At 47.2% G+C, this 16,130-nt stretch overlaps 1 protein-coding gene across 5 annotated transcripts in view; it reads left to right on the top strand.

Moving 5' to 3' along the window:
- Positions 1-16,130, top strand: part of LOC121269557 (rho guanine nucleotide exchange factor 12-like) — a 135,688-nt gene that overhangs the window by 33,544 nt on the left and 86,014 nt on the right. The window contains exon 1 of one of the 5 annotated variants that reach the window (XM_041174239.1): positions 9,426-9,582. The exons of the other annotated variants lie outside the window; for them this stretch is intronic. Within the exon in view, the coding sequence (XP_041030173.1) occupies positions 9,575-9,582 (8 nt within the window). The 5' untranslated portion in view covers positions 9,426-9,574. Of the gene's footprint in view, positions 1-9,425; positions 9,583-16,130 lie in introns of those variants that run through there. 5 annotated transcript variants of the gene reach the window in all.

Raw genomic sequence — 16,130 nt, forward strand, 5'->3', positions numbered from 1 at the left:
CCTGACGCGCGCGCACACACAGTCACCACCACCCGACACACGCACACACCCGCAGTCACCAGCACCTGACACATGCGCACACACACACACACCCACACCTGACACACGCGCACACAGTCACCACCACCTGACACATGCTCACGCACAGTTACCACCACCCGACACACGCACACGTGCACACACGCACCCAGTCACCACAACCCGACACGCACACATGCACACTCAGTCACCAACACCCGACACACACACACAGTCACCACCACCCCTCACACACACACACGCACACATACGCGCACACACAGTCACCACCACCTGACACGCACACACAGACACAGTCACCACCACCCGATACACAAACACACAGTCACCCCCAACTGGCACACACACAGTCATCCCCACCTGATATACACACACAGTCACCCCACCCGACACACACACACGCACACACATACATAGTCATCCCCACCCGATATACACACACACACTCACCCCCACCCAACAAACACGAGCACACACAGTCACCCGCAGCCGACACACACACAGTCTGCCCCACCCCACAGATACACACGGTCACCCGTACCTGACACACTCAGACAAACACACCCACACACACAGTCACCCCCACACACAGTGTCACCACCACCCGACACACATACACACACAAACACACATACTGTCGCCACCGGCCAACACACACACACACACACACACACACAGAGTCACCCCGACACACACAGACACATACACCCACAATCACCCCCGCCTGACACACACGCTCAGTCACCACCACCCAACACACGCACACACACTCACATGCACCCAGTCACCACAACCTGACATGCGCACGGACACACACACACTCACCACCACACGACACACACGTGCACACACACACACAGTCGCCACCACCCGACACGCGTGCGCACACACAGTCACCACCACCGACACACGTGTACGCACACATGCACAGTCACCACCACCAGATACAGAGACGCACACACAATCACCACCACACGACACACATGCACGCACACAGTCATCACCACCCGACACAGACACGCGCACACACACAGTCACCACCACCCGACACACACAGTCACCACCATCCGACACAGACGCACACACTCACCCAGTCACCACAGCCCGACACGCGCGCGCACATGCACACAACACACACACAGTCATCACCACCCGACACATGCGCGTGCACAGTCACCAACACCCGACACACGCACACACACAGTCACCACTACACGACACACGTGCACGCACACACACAGTCACCACCACACGACACACGTGCACACATACTCAGTCACCACCACACGACACACATGCACGCACACACGCACAGTCACCATCACCCGACACAGACACGCGCGCACACACACAGTCACCACCACCCGACACACACACACAGTCACCACCACCCGACACAAGCGCACACACACCCCAGTCACCACAACCCGACACGCGCACGCGTGCACACAGTCACCACCACCTGACACATGCGCGCATACACAGTCACCAACACCCGACACAGACACACACACTCACACATACACACAAACACATACACACAGTCACCACCACCCAACACACACACAGTCACCACCACCCGACACACGCGCGCACACACACACAGTCACCACCACCCGACACGCGCGCGCACACACACACACAGTCACCACCACCCGACACACACACATTCATCACCACCCCTCTCACACACACGCACGCACACACACACGCAGGCACCACCACCCGATACAGACATGCACGCGCGCACACACACACGCAGGCACCACCACCCGATACAGACATGCACGCGCACACACAGTTACTACTACCCGACACACACGCAGTCACCACAACCCGACACGCGCACGCACATGCACACACACAGTCACCACCACCTGACACATGCGCGCACACGCAGCCACCCACACCCGACACACACACACACACACACACACACACACACACACACACACACACACACACACACACAGTCACCACCACCTGACACAGACACACACACTCACACATACACACTCACAGTCACCACCACCCAAGACACACACAGTCACCACCACCCAAGACACACACAATCACCACCACCCAAGACACACACACAGTCACCACCACACGACACACGCGCGCACACACAGTCACCACCACCCGACATGCACACGCACACACACGCACCCAGTCACCACAACCCAACACATGCATGCGCGCGCACACACACACACACACACACACACACACACACACAGTCACCACCACACGATACATGTGGACACACACATGCACAGTCACCACCACCTGATACAGACACGCACAGACACACAGTCACCACCACACGACACACATGCACACACACTCACCACCATCCGACACAGGCGCACACACTCACCCAGTCACCACAACCCGACACGCGCACACACACACACAGTCACCACCACCCGGCACATGCGCATGCACACAGTCACCAACACCCGACACACGCACACACACAGTCACCACTACACGACACACGTGCACACATACAGTCACCACCACCCGACACACACCCTTTCACAGACACACACACACAAACACACAGTCTCCCCCACCCGACACACACGCATGCGCACAGACTCACAAGAAACTTAAGAGTATATCAGTCAAGATTAGATATTACAAAGGTAACAAAAAGATATTACTGAAGGCTCTCCATCTGAATGCTCGTAGTATTTGAAACAAAGCGAATGAATTGATGGCCCACATTGAAGTAGATAAATGTGATCTGATAGTAATTACGGAGATGTGGCTGCAGAACGGCAAAGATTGGGTCCTTAATATTAAAGGGTACGTGATATTCAAGAATAGGAAGCTGGGTAAAGGTGGAGGGGTAGCACTGTTAATCAAAGAGGGCATTGATGCAATAGCTAGAGATGAGCTTGGTTCGGGAGATCAGGATGTAGAATCAGTTTGGGTGGAGATGAGAAATAATAGGAGAAATAAGTCATCAGTGGGAGTGGTCTACAGGCTCCCTAACAATAGCCACAGTGTAGGGCAAAGTATTCAAGAGAAAATATTGTGATTAAGGGACAGCAATAATCATGGGTAATTTTAATCTACACACAAACTGGAAAAATCAGATTGGCAGTAGTTGTCTGAATGAAGTGTTCTTAAAATGCTTTTGAGATAGTTTCTTAGAGCAGCATGTTCTGGAACTAACCAGAGAGCAGATTATATTAGACTTGGTATTGTGTAATGTGACAGGATTAATTAATGATCTCAGAGTAAAGGCATCCCTAGGTAGCAGCGACCACAATATGATTGAATTTTTGCATCCAGTTTGAAAGGGAGAAGAGTGGGTCTAAGACTAGTATCTTAAACTTAAATGAGGGCAACCCTGTGGGGATGAAAGCTGAGCTAGCTGAAGTGAACTGGGAAACTAGGCTAGAGGATAGATCAATAGAGAAGCAGTGGCAGACATTTAAGGGGATATTTCAGAGTATTCAGGATAAGTACATTCCTACTATAAAGAAAAATTCTAAGGGGAGGACCCTCTATCTGTGGTTAACTAAAGATGTTAAGGAAAGCATACAACTCCGCAAAGATGGGTGGCAGGACAGATGATTGGTCAGAATATAAAGAATGGCAGAGAATGACTAAAAGGTTAATCAGAAGAAAGAAATTAGAGTTTGAGAGGAAGCTAACTAGAAATGTAAAAATTAATAGCAAGAGTTTCTACAGGTATTTAAAAAGGAAAGGAGTAAGTAAATTGAGTGTTGGTCCTCTAGAGAGTAACAGTGGGGAGTTAATAATAGATAATAAGGAAATGGCAGAAGAAATGAACAAATATTTTGCTTCATTATAGAGGATACAAAAACATTCCAGTAATAGCTGCAAATCAGGAGGTGAATGGGAGAAAGGAACTTGGTGAAATTGAAATCACTAGAGAAATGGTACTGAGCAAATTGATGGAGCTGTGGGCTGGCAAGTCTCCGGGTCCCAATGGACTACATTCTAGGGTCTTGAGGTGGCTAATGAGGTAGTCGATGTGCTGGTGTTAATTATCCAAAATTTGCTAGATTCTGGAAAGATTCCATCAGACTGGAAAGTAGCAAATATAACCCCTCTATTCAAGGAGGGAAGGAGGCAGAAAACAGGAAACAGTTAGCTTGACGTCTGTCCATGGGGAAGTTATCAGAATCAATCATTAAGGAGGTAATAGCTGGGCACGTAGAACAGCTTAAGGCAATTGGGAAGAGTCAGCAATGTTTTGTGAAAGGAAAGTTAAGTTTAACCAATTTATTAGAGTTTTTTAAGGAGTGACGTGTGGTGGATAAAGGGGAACCTGTAGACGTGGTGTACTTGGATTTCCAGAAGGCATTTGATAAGGTGCCGCATCAAAGATTATTATGTAAACTAAATGCTCATGGTGTAGGGGGTAACATATTAGCATAGACAGAAGATTGGTTGGCTGGCAGGAAGCAGAGCTATGCATAAATGGGTCTTTTTCTGATTGGCAGGATGTGACGAATGGAGTCCGACAGGCGTCTGTCTCTACTAGAATCATAGAACACTACAGCACAGAAAACAGGCCATTCGTCCCTTCTAGTCTGTGCCGAAATATTATTCCGTTAGTCCCATTGACCTGCACCTAGTCCATAACCCCTACTGGGGCCTAAACTTTTTACAATTTACATCAATGACTTAGATGAGGGGAGCGAAGACAGTAGCTAAATTTGCAGATGACACAAAGGTAGGAAAGTATGTTGTGAAGAGGACATGAGGAGGTTGCAGATGGATATAGATAGGTTGAGTGAGTGGGCAAAGATCTGGCAAATGGGGTTTAATGTGGAAAAATGTGAAGTTGTTCACTTTGACAGGAAGAACAACAAAGCAGAGTATTAAATGGAGAAGAGCTGCATAATTCTGAGGTATGGAGGGATCTAGGTATTCTTAGTATGTGAGTCACAAAAACTTAATATGCAGGTATAGCAAGTAATTAAGAAGGCTAATGGATTGCGAGGTTTTATTATTGAGGGGTTTTAGATTATTTATAATTTATTATGAGAGGGATTGAACATAAAAGTAAGGATGTTATGCTTCAGTTATACAGGGCATTGGTGAGACTGCGCCTTGAATACTGTGTGCAGTTTTGGTCTCCTTATTTAAGGAAGGATGTAAATGCAGAGGAGGCGGTTCAGAGGAGGTTTAATAGGTGAATAATGAGATAGAATGAGTGGGCTGTCTTATGAGGAAAGGTTAGACCGACTGGGTTGTTTCCACTGGAGTTTAGAAGAGTGAGGGGTGATTTGATTGAAGTATATAAGATCCTGAACGGCATTGACAAGGTGGACGTGGAAAGGATGTTTCTTCAGGTGGGTGAGTCCAGGACTAGGGGGCAGTGTTTTAAAATTAGGGGTCGCCTTTTTAGGTCAGAGATGAGAATTTTTTTCTCTGAGGGTTGTGCGACTTTGGAACTCTGCCTTAGAAGGTGATGGAGGTGGGGTCACTGAATATTTTTAAAGCAGAGGTAGATAGATTCTTGTTAGGCAAGGGAACCACCTTGGGGATTGATAAAAGGATGACGATGGAACATTGAATTTACATTTCAGGGAGAAATTTGTTATTTGTAAATACTTGAGCAAGTCCTACTAAAGTCTCAGTGCATGAGGCAAGTGGAACATTGAGTGCAGATCAGCTTCACTCACCTGCAGGTCTATTTCAAGGTCTGAGTGACTTTAGGAAGTGCCTGTGTCAAAAGACCGAGGTGGGGGGACAGACAAGAGAGGATACAGTGGGCAGGTGAGCAGTGTGAGGGATTGCAGTGGTGAGTGAACTGGGTGGGGAAAGGGGTCACATGTTGGGAGCTGTGGAGAGGGTTCAACCATGTGGAGGTAGGGGTGCAGGAACAAGAATTAAAGACTTTATCTTTGTACTGTTGCTGCTTAAGGATACCCATAAAGAAAGAAAGACTTTCAATTCCATAACACCGCCCACAACCTTGACATATCTGAAAACATGTTGCAGCCAAGGAAGTGTAGTCACTGCTACAATGTAGGAAAAGCGGTGATTAATTTGCGCACAGCAAGATCCCACACACAGCAATGCGAAAATGACTAGACAATCTGCTTTAGTGATGTTGTTTGAGGGGTTAATGTTCTGTGACACTCAGGTTGGGGTGGTGGGGGGGTGGGGTGAAGGGGTAAAGTTTCAGAAGTGAATGTGTCAGGTTCTTGCAGCTTGTTACTCAGAATGAGAAGCAAGCAGTGAGCATCAGTGACTGACTCTTGCTGCTGAGCAGGAGTCTGTGAGAATTAGTTTTCCTGTGTCCTTATTACCGATGACTGTTGTGTATTTACTAACTGTAACTGAGGATGTGCGGTGAGAGGTGGTGGGCATTAAGTTCACAGCGCTGGAGTGAGGAGTGGGGGAGCACTGAAGATGAAACATTAACTCTGTTCCTCTCTCCACAGATGCTGCCAGACCTGCTGATTTTTTCCAGCATTTTCTGTTTTTATTTCTGCTGATTTAAGGGGGTTGTTGGAAACCCAGTAACACACTGCTCCTCAGCTACTGTATAGTCAGGGGATAATGAAGCAGCAAGGACACCTCAACCAGCACCAAAAACCCATTGCCAGCTGAGAATGGCCATTGTTAGTCACGTGGTATCTGTTCATTTCCCTCAGTTGTATTGTTGCTCTCTCAACACTTATGATTCAGTCTCTTTCTCTCACCGCCTGTCTAATCATCCAGTACTTAACATCGCCTAGCATTTTTGTAACGTTCTTGAGGTAGAACCTCACCATTGCTGTATTTAAGCATCAGCCCATCACTGTCCTCTCCCTTAAGTACAGACATCCATTGTAGTGTGTGCTCTATTTCCTACTTGCTCACTTGACTGATGCTGCATCCATTGGGATGGGCCAGCCTTAGCCAAAGCCTGTGTCCATTTTAGTGCTTCTGCCTGATGCTCGGCTGGTCACTAGAAGAGCTGTGGTGAGTATTGGAGTTTGTGGCCAACAATCAACAGTTTGTGCCACTGTTACCAGAAGTGCCTCTCCTTCTGTTTTTGCACTACTGCCTTTGCTCAGATTGGCTTCCAGCCTCTTGGTTTTGCCACTGACATTGGGAACAAATATTTTGAAAGATTGGAAGTTTTCAGAAGTGGTTAGTAATTTCCCAGTGGATTTGATTATGTTCCTGTCCACTTGTGATTTGCTGCTGATTTCTGTGAGCTACAGAAGAATGACAGGTTTGACCTTTATATAAATGTTGACATACAAATCATATAAGAAAGAAGTTGTGTTCAAGAGGTGGATGCCATTGGCAAGAATTTCAGTGTTAACATATTTGACAAGTTGATCACATGCAAATTATTGCATTGCAGTTTTAAAACAATATTGGGCAAAAACGCAGCAAAATTTTCATTGGTAACTTTTGACACTGAGCAGCAATTTACAAGGATCTGCCAATCTGCAGAGAAGCAGTTTCTCTCTCAAGCTTAGATTGTGCTTTGCTTTCAATTAACTTCAAGATATTAAAACAAATAAAGGGACAAAGCAGATATAACACCATGTAATGCAGTGCAATAATCACATTGCTGTAAAACTACAACTCCTCTGACCTACACCATTTCCCCCCACACAATTCTCTAATATAATAGCAGATATTAAATTTTGTACAGAATTTACAACAGAATTTCTAAATGACAGTAATCCGAAGATCAGTTACTCAGTAAATGCTGTGCTTCCTGACTGGGTAAGAGGCAGTGCACAATATAAGGTGGGCAAAGCGCAAGACCTTTATTTTCCACTTTTACTGAAGTATCTTTCTCAACTCACTTCATCTTCTCCTTTCTTCCTGTTGTGTCTGTGTTTCTTGCTTTCTTTACTCTTTCATTCTTCCTGTTTCCTGTGCCTGTGTTTCTCTCCCCTATCTCTGTAGTTTCTGAATGGCGCGAGACATGAAGTTATAACTGAGCAAAGTGATTTGGGGGTGATTTATGCAAATTCGCAAAAGCTAGTGCACATTTGTAGAAAGTGATTAAAATTGGCTGTAATCTCTCCATGGAGTTGGATTAGAAAGGGGAAGGTAGTGATTGTTATGCAGTGCTTTGGTCAGACCCCACCTTGAGTACAGCCATCAGCTTCAGGAATTGCAGCTCAGCAATATTGGCCGTGGAGAGGAGGCAGCACAGATTTACCAGAATTAAAATCAGCTGAATGAAACCAGGTGATTTATTCCAGGACAGGTTGAATAAACGTGGCTTGTCTTTCTCAAGTTTAGAAGATTGGAGGGTGATCAAATGATAAAAGATTTGACAGAGTAAAGACCATTTCCTCTGGTTGCTCAGAACAGGGTGACACAATCTTAAATTGGAGTTAGGCTGATCAGGAGTGATCTCAGGAAACTTTCTTTCACATAAAGGGTAGAGGAAATCAGGAATTTTCGCTCCCAAAAAGGCTGTGGATGCCAAGGATCAGTTGGAGCTTTCAAGACTGAGATAGACGGATGTATCAGGGGCATGGAGTCATGGTACAGATTGACCATGATTCTATAGAACAATAGAACAGGCTTGAGGGGCTGAAAGACATCCACCTGTTCCTGTACTTGAGTCTGTCTTTTTCTGAGCTTTCTCTGTTCACTCTCTCTTTCTCTCTCCCCCCTCGCCTTCTCCGGCCCCCCTCCCTCTGGTCCCAAGTACCTCTCCCTCTCTTGGATGTAACCCCCACAGATGCTGTCCATTGTTTAAGTGTTCACAGCGTTTTAATTTTTTTTTAGCTTTTCGGCATCCACAGTATTTTGCTGCTTCTTCCTGTTGTTTTGGGTTGTGTTTATTGTCGTATGTCTGTTGAGTTTTCTTTTCTCCGATGATTATTTTGTGGAAAATGTAGTGAAATTTGTAGCATAGAGCAGTGTGATGTAACTGGTGGATGCCGAAAAGCTAAACTAAAAATGCTGTAAACACTGAAACGATGGACAGCATCTGTGGGGGTTACAACGAAGAGAGGGAGGGGGCGGCTTTGGTGGGGGGGGAGGGGTTGGGACCAGGGAGCTGGTGGTGGGGGGTGGCAGCGGTTGGGGATAGAGAGGAGGGGGGTGGGGAGGGAGGGTTGGAGAGGGGATGTTGGGGCCAGAGAGAGAGGGGTGAGGCCGGGGGAGTGGAGTGGGGCCAGAGAGGGAGATAGGGATGGGAGGGGCAAAGAGGGGAAGGATGAAAGGGAATTAAAGATTCAGATCCATGATCCTGTATCATCCATTTCTGTGACTCTGGATGCTGCAAAGCACATTCGGAGATTGGGGGGTGTGGTCACTGAGCACTTGACCCAGCATTGCCCTTTTAAGATTGGAGTGGAGGATTCTGAGAGAGATTGTTCAAGGAGGCGTGTATGACAGGTCAGCACTGCCTCCCCCATTATCTTCGTCGACGTGACAGAGAATGAGCACAGGGAGCAGGCTGCAGTGAGCTTCCTTTGACCTGTACAGAATCCGTGCTTTGAAAAACCTCTGGCCCAGCGTTTCCATCAGCTGAAGGATATGTTACGATGGAAATTGTTTGGTTTGATTAATGATCAGGTAAACAGTGCAGGCCCAGCTGTTTGTTCTCCAGTGTTGACAGGAAATGTCCGTGTTTCACTTAGTAACTGTTTTTCAATGGGTTGTGTCTGAAATGGGTTAATTAACAGACTTGTTTATCAACCACTTGGCCCTTTCATACAGCTCCAGTCTGGCTGGGTAGGTGTAGCACCGTTACAGATGTCAGTGAATTATCTTTCCGGCATCTGTCTGAACCAATTTTAGTGTAGTAGGGTCAGAATGAGTAACAGCCTGGCTTTTTCCTTCTCAGATTGCTGTATCTGTGGGCAAACTACGATAGGCGTCAAGGAGTGCCCATCAATCTGTAACAATATTTTGCAGTGGTTTTGTGTTGAATTTTATTACGCATTCTCTAAACTGAATTCACTCCTTCAAAATACCAGGTTAATGTTCCAGGAAAGATGAATTTAAAAAGACCCATTTCAGACCTGTGGATTAATTTCCTGTCTAATTGAAAAGCAATAATCTAGAGAAGAGATTGTAACCTTTCAGCATTGGTAAAATGCATTTGGGAATTGTAGTTTTGTTTGTGATGGATGTTGGACTGTGGGACTCATTTGTGCAGCCGGGAGGTGTGGCCATATTTATCATGGGGTTGCAGATTCTTCCCAACACCCTTGATATCAGCCCAATTCTGAGTCCAGACTGTTATACACTTGACTTCACAGGCAGCTCCTCCTGTGAATTTTTGTCCCTGACTCACTGAGGTACGGGCCCCATGCACGCTGACTCTCACTGGGGTACGGGTTTCACACACACTGACTCTCACTGGGGTACAGGTCCCACACACACTGACTCTCACTGGGGTACAGGTCCCACACACACTGACTCTCACTGGGGTACAGGTTTCACACACACTGACTCTCACTGGGGTACAGGTCCCACACACACTGACTCTCACTGGGGTACGGGTCCCACACACACTGACTCTCACTGGGGTACAGGTTTCACACACACTGACTCTCACTGGGGTACGGGTCCCACACACACTGACTCTCACTGGGGTACGGGTCCCACACACACTGACTCTCACTGGGGTACAGGTTTCACACACACTGACTCTCACTGGGGTACGGGTCCCACACACACTGACTCTCACTGGGGTACGGGTTTCGCACACATTGACTCTCACTGGGGTACGGGTTTCGCACACACTGACTCTCACTGGGGTACGGGTCCCACACACACTGACTCTCACTGGGGTACGGGTTTCGCACACATTGACTCTCACTGGGGTACGGGTTTCGCACACATTGACTCTCACTGGGGTACGGGTTTCGCACACACTGACTCTCACTGGGGTATGGGTTTCACACACACTGACTCTCACTGGGGTACGGGTTTCGCACACATTGACTCTCACTGGGGTACGGGTTTCGCACACACTGACTCTCACTGGGGTATGGGTTTCACACACACTGACTCTCACTGGGGTACGGGTTTCGCACACATTGACTCTCACTGGGGTACAGTTCCACACACACTGACTCTCACTGGGGTATGGGTTTCACACACACTGACTCTCACTGGGGCACGGGTTCCACACACACTGACTCTCACTGGGGCACGGGTTTCGCACACACTGACTCTCACTGGGGCATGGATTTCGCACACACTGACTCTCACTGGGTTACGTGTGCCACACACACTGACTCTCACTGGGGTACTGGTCCCACACACACTGACTCTCACTGGGGTACTGGTCCCACACACACTGACTCTCACTGGGGTACGGGTCCCACACACACTGACTCTCACTGGGGTACGGGTTATGCACACACTGACTCTCACTAGGGCATGGGTTTCGCACACACTGACTCTCACTGGGGTACGGGTCCCACACACACTGACTCTCACTGAGGTACGGGTTTCGCACACACTGACTCTCACTGGGGTACAGGTTTCGCACACACTGACTCTCACTGGGGTACGGGTTTCGCACACACTGACTCTCACTGGGGTACGGGTTTCGCACACACTGACTCTCACTGAGGTACGGGTTTCGCACACACTGACTCTCACTGGGGTACGGGTTTCGCACACACTGACTCTCACTGGGGTACGGGTTCCACACACACTGACTCTCACTGGGGTATGGGTCCCACACACACCGACTCTCACTGGGGCATGGGTTTCGCACACACTGACTCTCACCGGGGCATGGATTTCGCACACACTGACTCTCACTGGGGTACGGGTCCCACACACACTGACTCTCACTGAGGTACGGGTTTCGCACACACTGACTCTCACTGGGGTACGGGTTTCGCACACACTGACTCTCACTAGGGCATGGGTTTCGCACACACTGACTCTCACTGGGGTACAGGTTTCGCACACAGTGACTCACTGGGGTACGGGTCCCACACACACTGACTCTCACTGGGGTACGGGTTTCGCACACATTGACTCTCACTGGGGTACGGGTTTCGCACACACTGACTCACTGGGGTACGGGTTTCGCACACACTGACTCACTGGGGTACGGGTTTCGCACACACTGACTCACTGGGGCATGGGTCTCACACACATTGACTCTCACTGTGGTACGGGTTTCGCACACACTGACTCTCACTGGGGTACGGGTTTCGCACACACTGACTCTCACTGGGGTACAGGTTTCGCACACACTAACTCTCACTGGGGTATCGGTTCCACACACACTGACTCTCACTGGGGTACGGGTTTCACACACACTGACTCTCACTGGGGTACGGGTTTCACACACACTGACTCTTACTGGGGTACTGGTTTCTCACACACTGACTCTCACTGGGGCACGGATTTCACACGCACTGACTCTCACTGGGGTACGGGTTTCACACACACTGACTCTCACTGGGGTACGGATTTCACACACACTGACTCTCACTGGGGTATGGGTTTCGCACGCACTGACTCTCACTGGGGTACGGGTTTCACACCCACTGATTCTCACTGGGGTACAGTTGTACGTGCACACTGACCCTGGCTAGGTATGGGATCCACATGTTGACTCTTTCTGGGGTGCGGGTCCATACACACTTGGGGGTGGGTTATGCAGACATTTTCTCTCACCGGGATAGAGTTCCACACTGACTCTCACTAGGCTACGGGTTCCACACACTCTGATAAAAGCAAAGTACTGCGGATGTTGGAAATCTGAAACCAAAACAGAAAATGCTGGAAAAACTCAGGTTTAACAGCATCTGTGGAGAGAAAAACAGAGTTAACGTTTCGAATCCATATGACTCTTCTCCTGAACTAAAGAATAGTTTTCTATTTTACTTCTCTTTAGCTCTGAAGGAGAATCATACGGATGTGAAACGTTAACTCTGCTTTTTTTCTCTCCACAGATGCTGTTAGACCTGCTGAGTTTTTCCAGCATTTTCTATTTTTGTTCCATGCACTCTGACCCTTTCTAGGGTTTGGGATCCACATGCTGACTCTCCCTGGGATACATACATCCTCATTGTAGGGTGGCTGATTTATTTTTTGACCCAATTGAGCCCAGCATCCTAAGGCTTGATCCTGTCTCCCGAATATCACATCAACTAAATTTGTGTTGAAGGGATTGATCCAGGAACCCCAAACTTTGCTCTCTCTTAAGTTCCAGCAACCTCCTGAGGTTTTGTGTCAGGATGTTTCTATAAACTACTGATCTTTGGAATCTTTGGAATTGGCACATCTGAGGCTTCTGTCTCCATTAATATTTTCAGCCAGTTAGTAAGAGCCTGTAGTCTGTTCTGATGCTTGCCATGGTAACAGAGGAGGAGAAATTCCTGCAGTGTTCACACTGAGATCTGGGTGTAAATTAGACAATCATCCTTGTGGTCCTTATAAGAGAATAATAAATAGGAGCAGAATTAAACTATTCGGCCCATCAAACCTGCTCCATTCAGAAAGACCACAGTTGATCTCATTATGGTCTTGTCCACCTACCCCACTCCTTTGCAGATTCTTTGCATCCTCCTCAGAACTTGCTTTTCTACCTTTCTTTATATCATTAGAAACTTTTGCTGCAATGGTCCCTTCATCCAAGTTGTTATATAGATCGTAAATAGTTGTGGCCCAGCACCGATCCCTGTAACACTGCACTAATTGCATTTTGCCAACCTGGAAATGACCCATTTATCCCAACTCCTGGTAGTTAGCCAATCCTGTATTCATGCTAAAATTCACCATCAGCGCCATGAACCCTTAACTTGCGTTGTAATCTTTTATGTGGAACCTTATCAAATTCCTTTTGAAAATAGTAACATTCATGCCGCAGATGTGTCAGGCAATGACCATCTCCAACAAGAGAGAATCTAACTATCGCTGCTTGACATTCAATACCATTACCATCACTGAATCCCCTACTATCAACATCCTGGGGGTTACCATTGACAGAAACTGAACTAGACCAGCCATATAAATACTGTGGCTACAAGAACAGGTCAGAGGCTGGGAATCCTGCAGCGAGTAACTCACCTCCTGACTCCCCAAAGCCTGTCCACCATCTACAAAGCACAAGCCAGGAGTGTGATGGAATACTCCCCACTTGCCTAGATGAGTACAGCTCCAACAGAATTTGGATCTAGAACTGGCGGGGCAGAGTCGGGGGAGAGCGGGGGGGGGTGTGGGGGCAACAGTTTAAAAATAAGGTGTCTCTCATTTAAAATGAAAATGAGAAGTTTCTTTTTTCTCTCATGTCGTGAATCTTTGGAACTCTCTTCCCAAAAAGTAGTGGAGGCAGGATTATTTTTCAGGCAGAAGTAGATAGATTCTTGACTAACAAGGGAGTCAAAGGTTACCAAGGCAGAATGTGGAGTTGAGGCCACAATCAGATCAGCCATGACCTCATTGAATGGCGGGCAAGCTTGAGGGGCCGAATAGCCTACTCCTAATTCGTATGTTTGTATTTAAGAAACTTGACACCATCCAGGACAAAGCAGCCCGCTTGATTTGCACCCCATCCACCAACTTAAACATTCATTGACATACAGTAGCAGCAGTGTGTACCTTCTACAAGATGCACTGCAGGAATTCACCAAGGCTCCTTAAACAGCACCTTCCAAACGCACGAACACTACCATCTGGAAGGACAAGGTCAAAGGCAGTTAGATGGGAACATCACTATCTGGAAGTTCCCCTCCAAGTCACACACCATCCTGACTTGAAAATATACTGTTCCTTCACTGTCGCTGGGTCAAAATCCTGGAACTCCCTCCCTAACAGCACTGTGTGTGTACCTACGCCACATGAACTGTAGTGGTTCAAGAAGGTAGCTCATCACCACCACCTCAAGGGCAATTAGAGATGGGCAATAAATGCTGGCCTAGCTGTGACACCCACATCCCATAAACAAATTTTTTAAAAATCCAAATACACTACATCTCTACGGGTTCACCTTTACCCACCCTGCTTGTTACACCCTCAAAGAACTCGAATAAATTTGTCAAACAGAATTTCCCTTTCATAAAACCATATTGAGTGTTTCTGATTGTATTATGAATTTCCAAATGTCCTGCTACTACCTCCTTAATAATGGATTCTAGCAATTTCCCAATGACAGATGTTAGGCTAACTTGCCTAGTTTTCTGCTTTCTGTCTGTCCCCTTTCTTGAATAGAGCTGTTACTTTTGCAATTTTATCAACTGATGCCCCCTGGCCCCTTCCAGTTTGGATGTGGTACAGAGTTATACTGCACTATTGGGAACATGACAGTGCAGAAAAGTCTGTATGGGGTACATCATAGGCTGCTCAGGAAAGGTAAGATAAAAATTGCGGAGGATCCAGGCATCATCTTCGAATCTGCTTCGGTTACAAGGATGATGCCAGGAAACTGGAGGACTGCAAATGTTACACCCTGTTTATAAAGGGGAGGGGGATAAAGTAGGTAACAGGTCAACCTAACTTCGATGATGCAGAAACTTTGAGACAATTATCTGCAGCAAAATTAATTCTCACTTGGAAAATGTGGGATAATAAATAGAAGCCAGTATAGATTTCTTAAAGTCATGTTTGAGGGAGAGGGTTAGTGAGGATAGTATGGTTGCTGTTGCTTATATTTTTTAAATTCATTCATGGGATGTGGGCGTCGCTGGTCCAGGCCAGCATTTATTACCCTTCCCTAGTTGCCCTCTAGTTCAGAGGGCATTTAAGAGTCAACCACATTCCTGTGAGTCTGGAGTCACATGTAGGCTGGGTTTTTACAACAATTGATTCGTGGTCATCATTAGGCTTTCAATTCCAGATTTTTATTGAATTCAAATTCCATCATCTTCTGTAGTAGGATTCGATCCTGGGTCCCCAGAGCATTACCCTGGGTCTCTGGATTACTAGTCCAGTGACAATACCACCATGCCATCACCTCCCCCAACATGGACTTTGAGAAAGTGTTTGATTAAGTACCACATAATGGACTTGTTAGCACTGATCTGGTCTGCTATCAGGAAGATTAAAGCCCATGGGATTCAAAGGCCAGTAGCAATGTGGATACAAAATGTCCTAAGGGGCAGAAAATACTGGTACGGAGTGTATACAGGATTGTAAAAGAGGAGGAT

The sequence above is a fragment of the Carcharodon carcharias genome, chromosome 25 (assembly GCF_017639515.1).
Source record: "Carcharodon carcharias isolate sCarCar2 chromosome 25, sCarCar2.pri, whole genome shotgun sequence".
In the NCBI taxonomy this organism is placed as follows: domain Eukaryota; kingdom Metazoa; phylum Chordata; class Chondrichthyes; order Lamniformes; family Lamnidae; genus Carcharodon; species Carcharodon carcharias.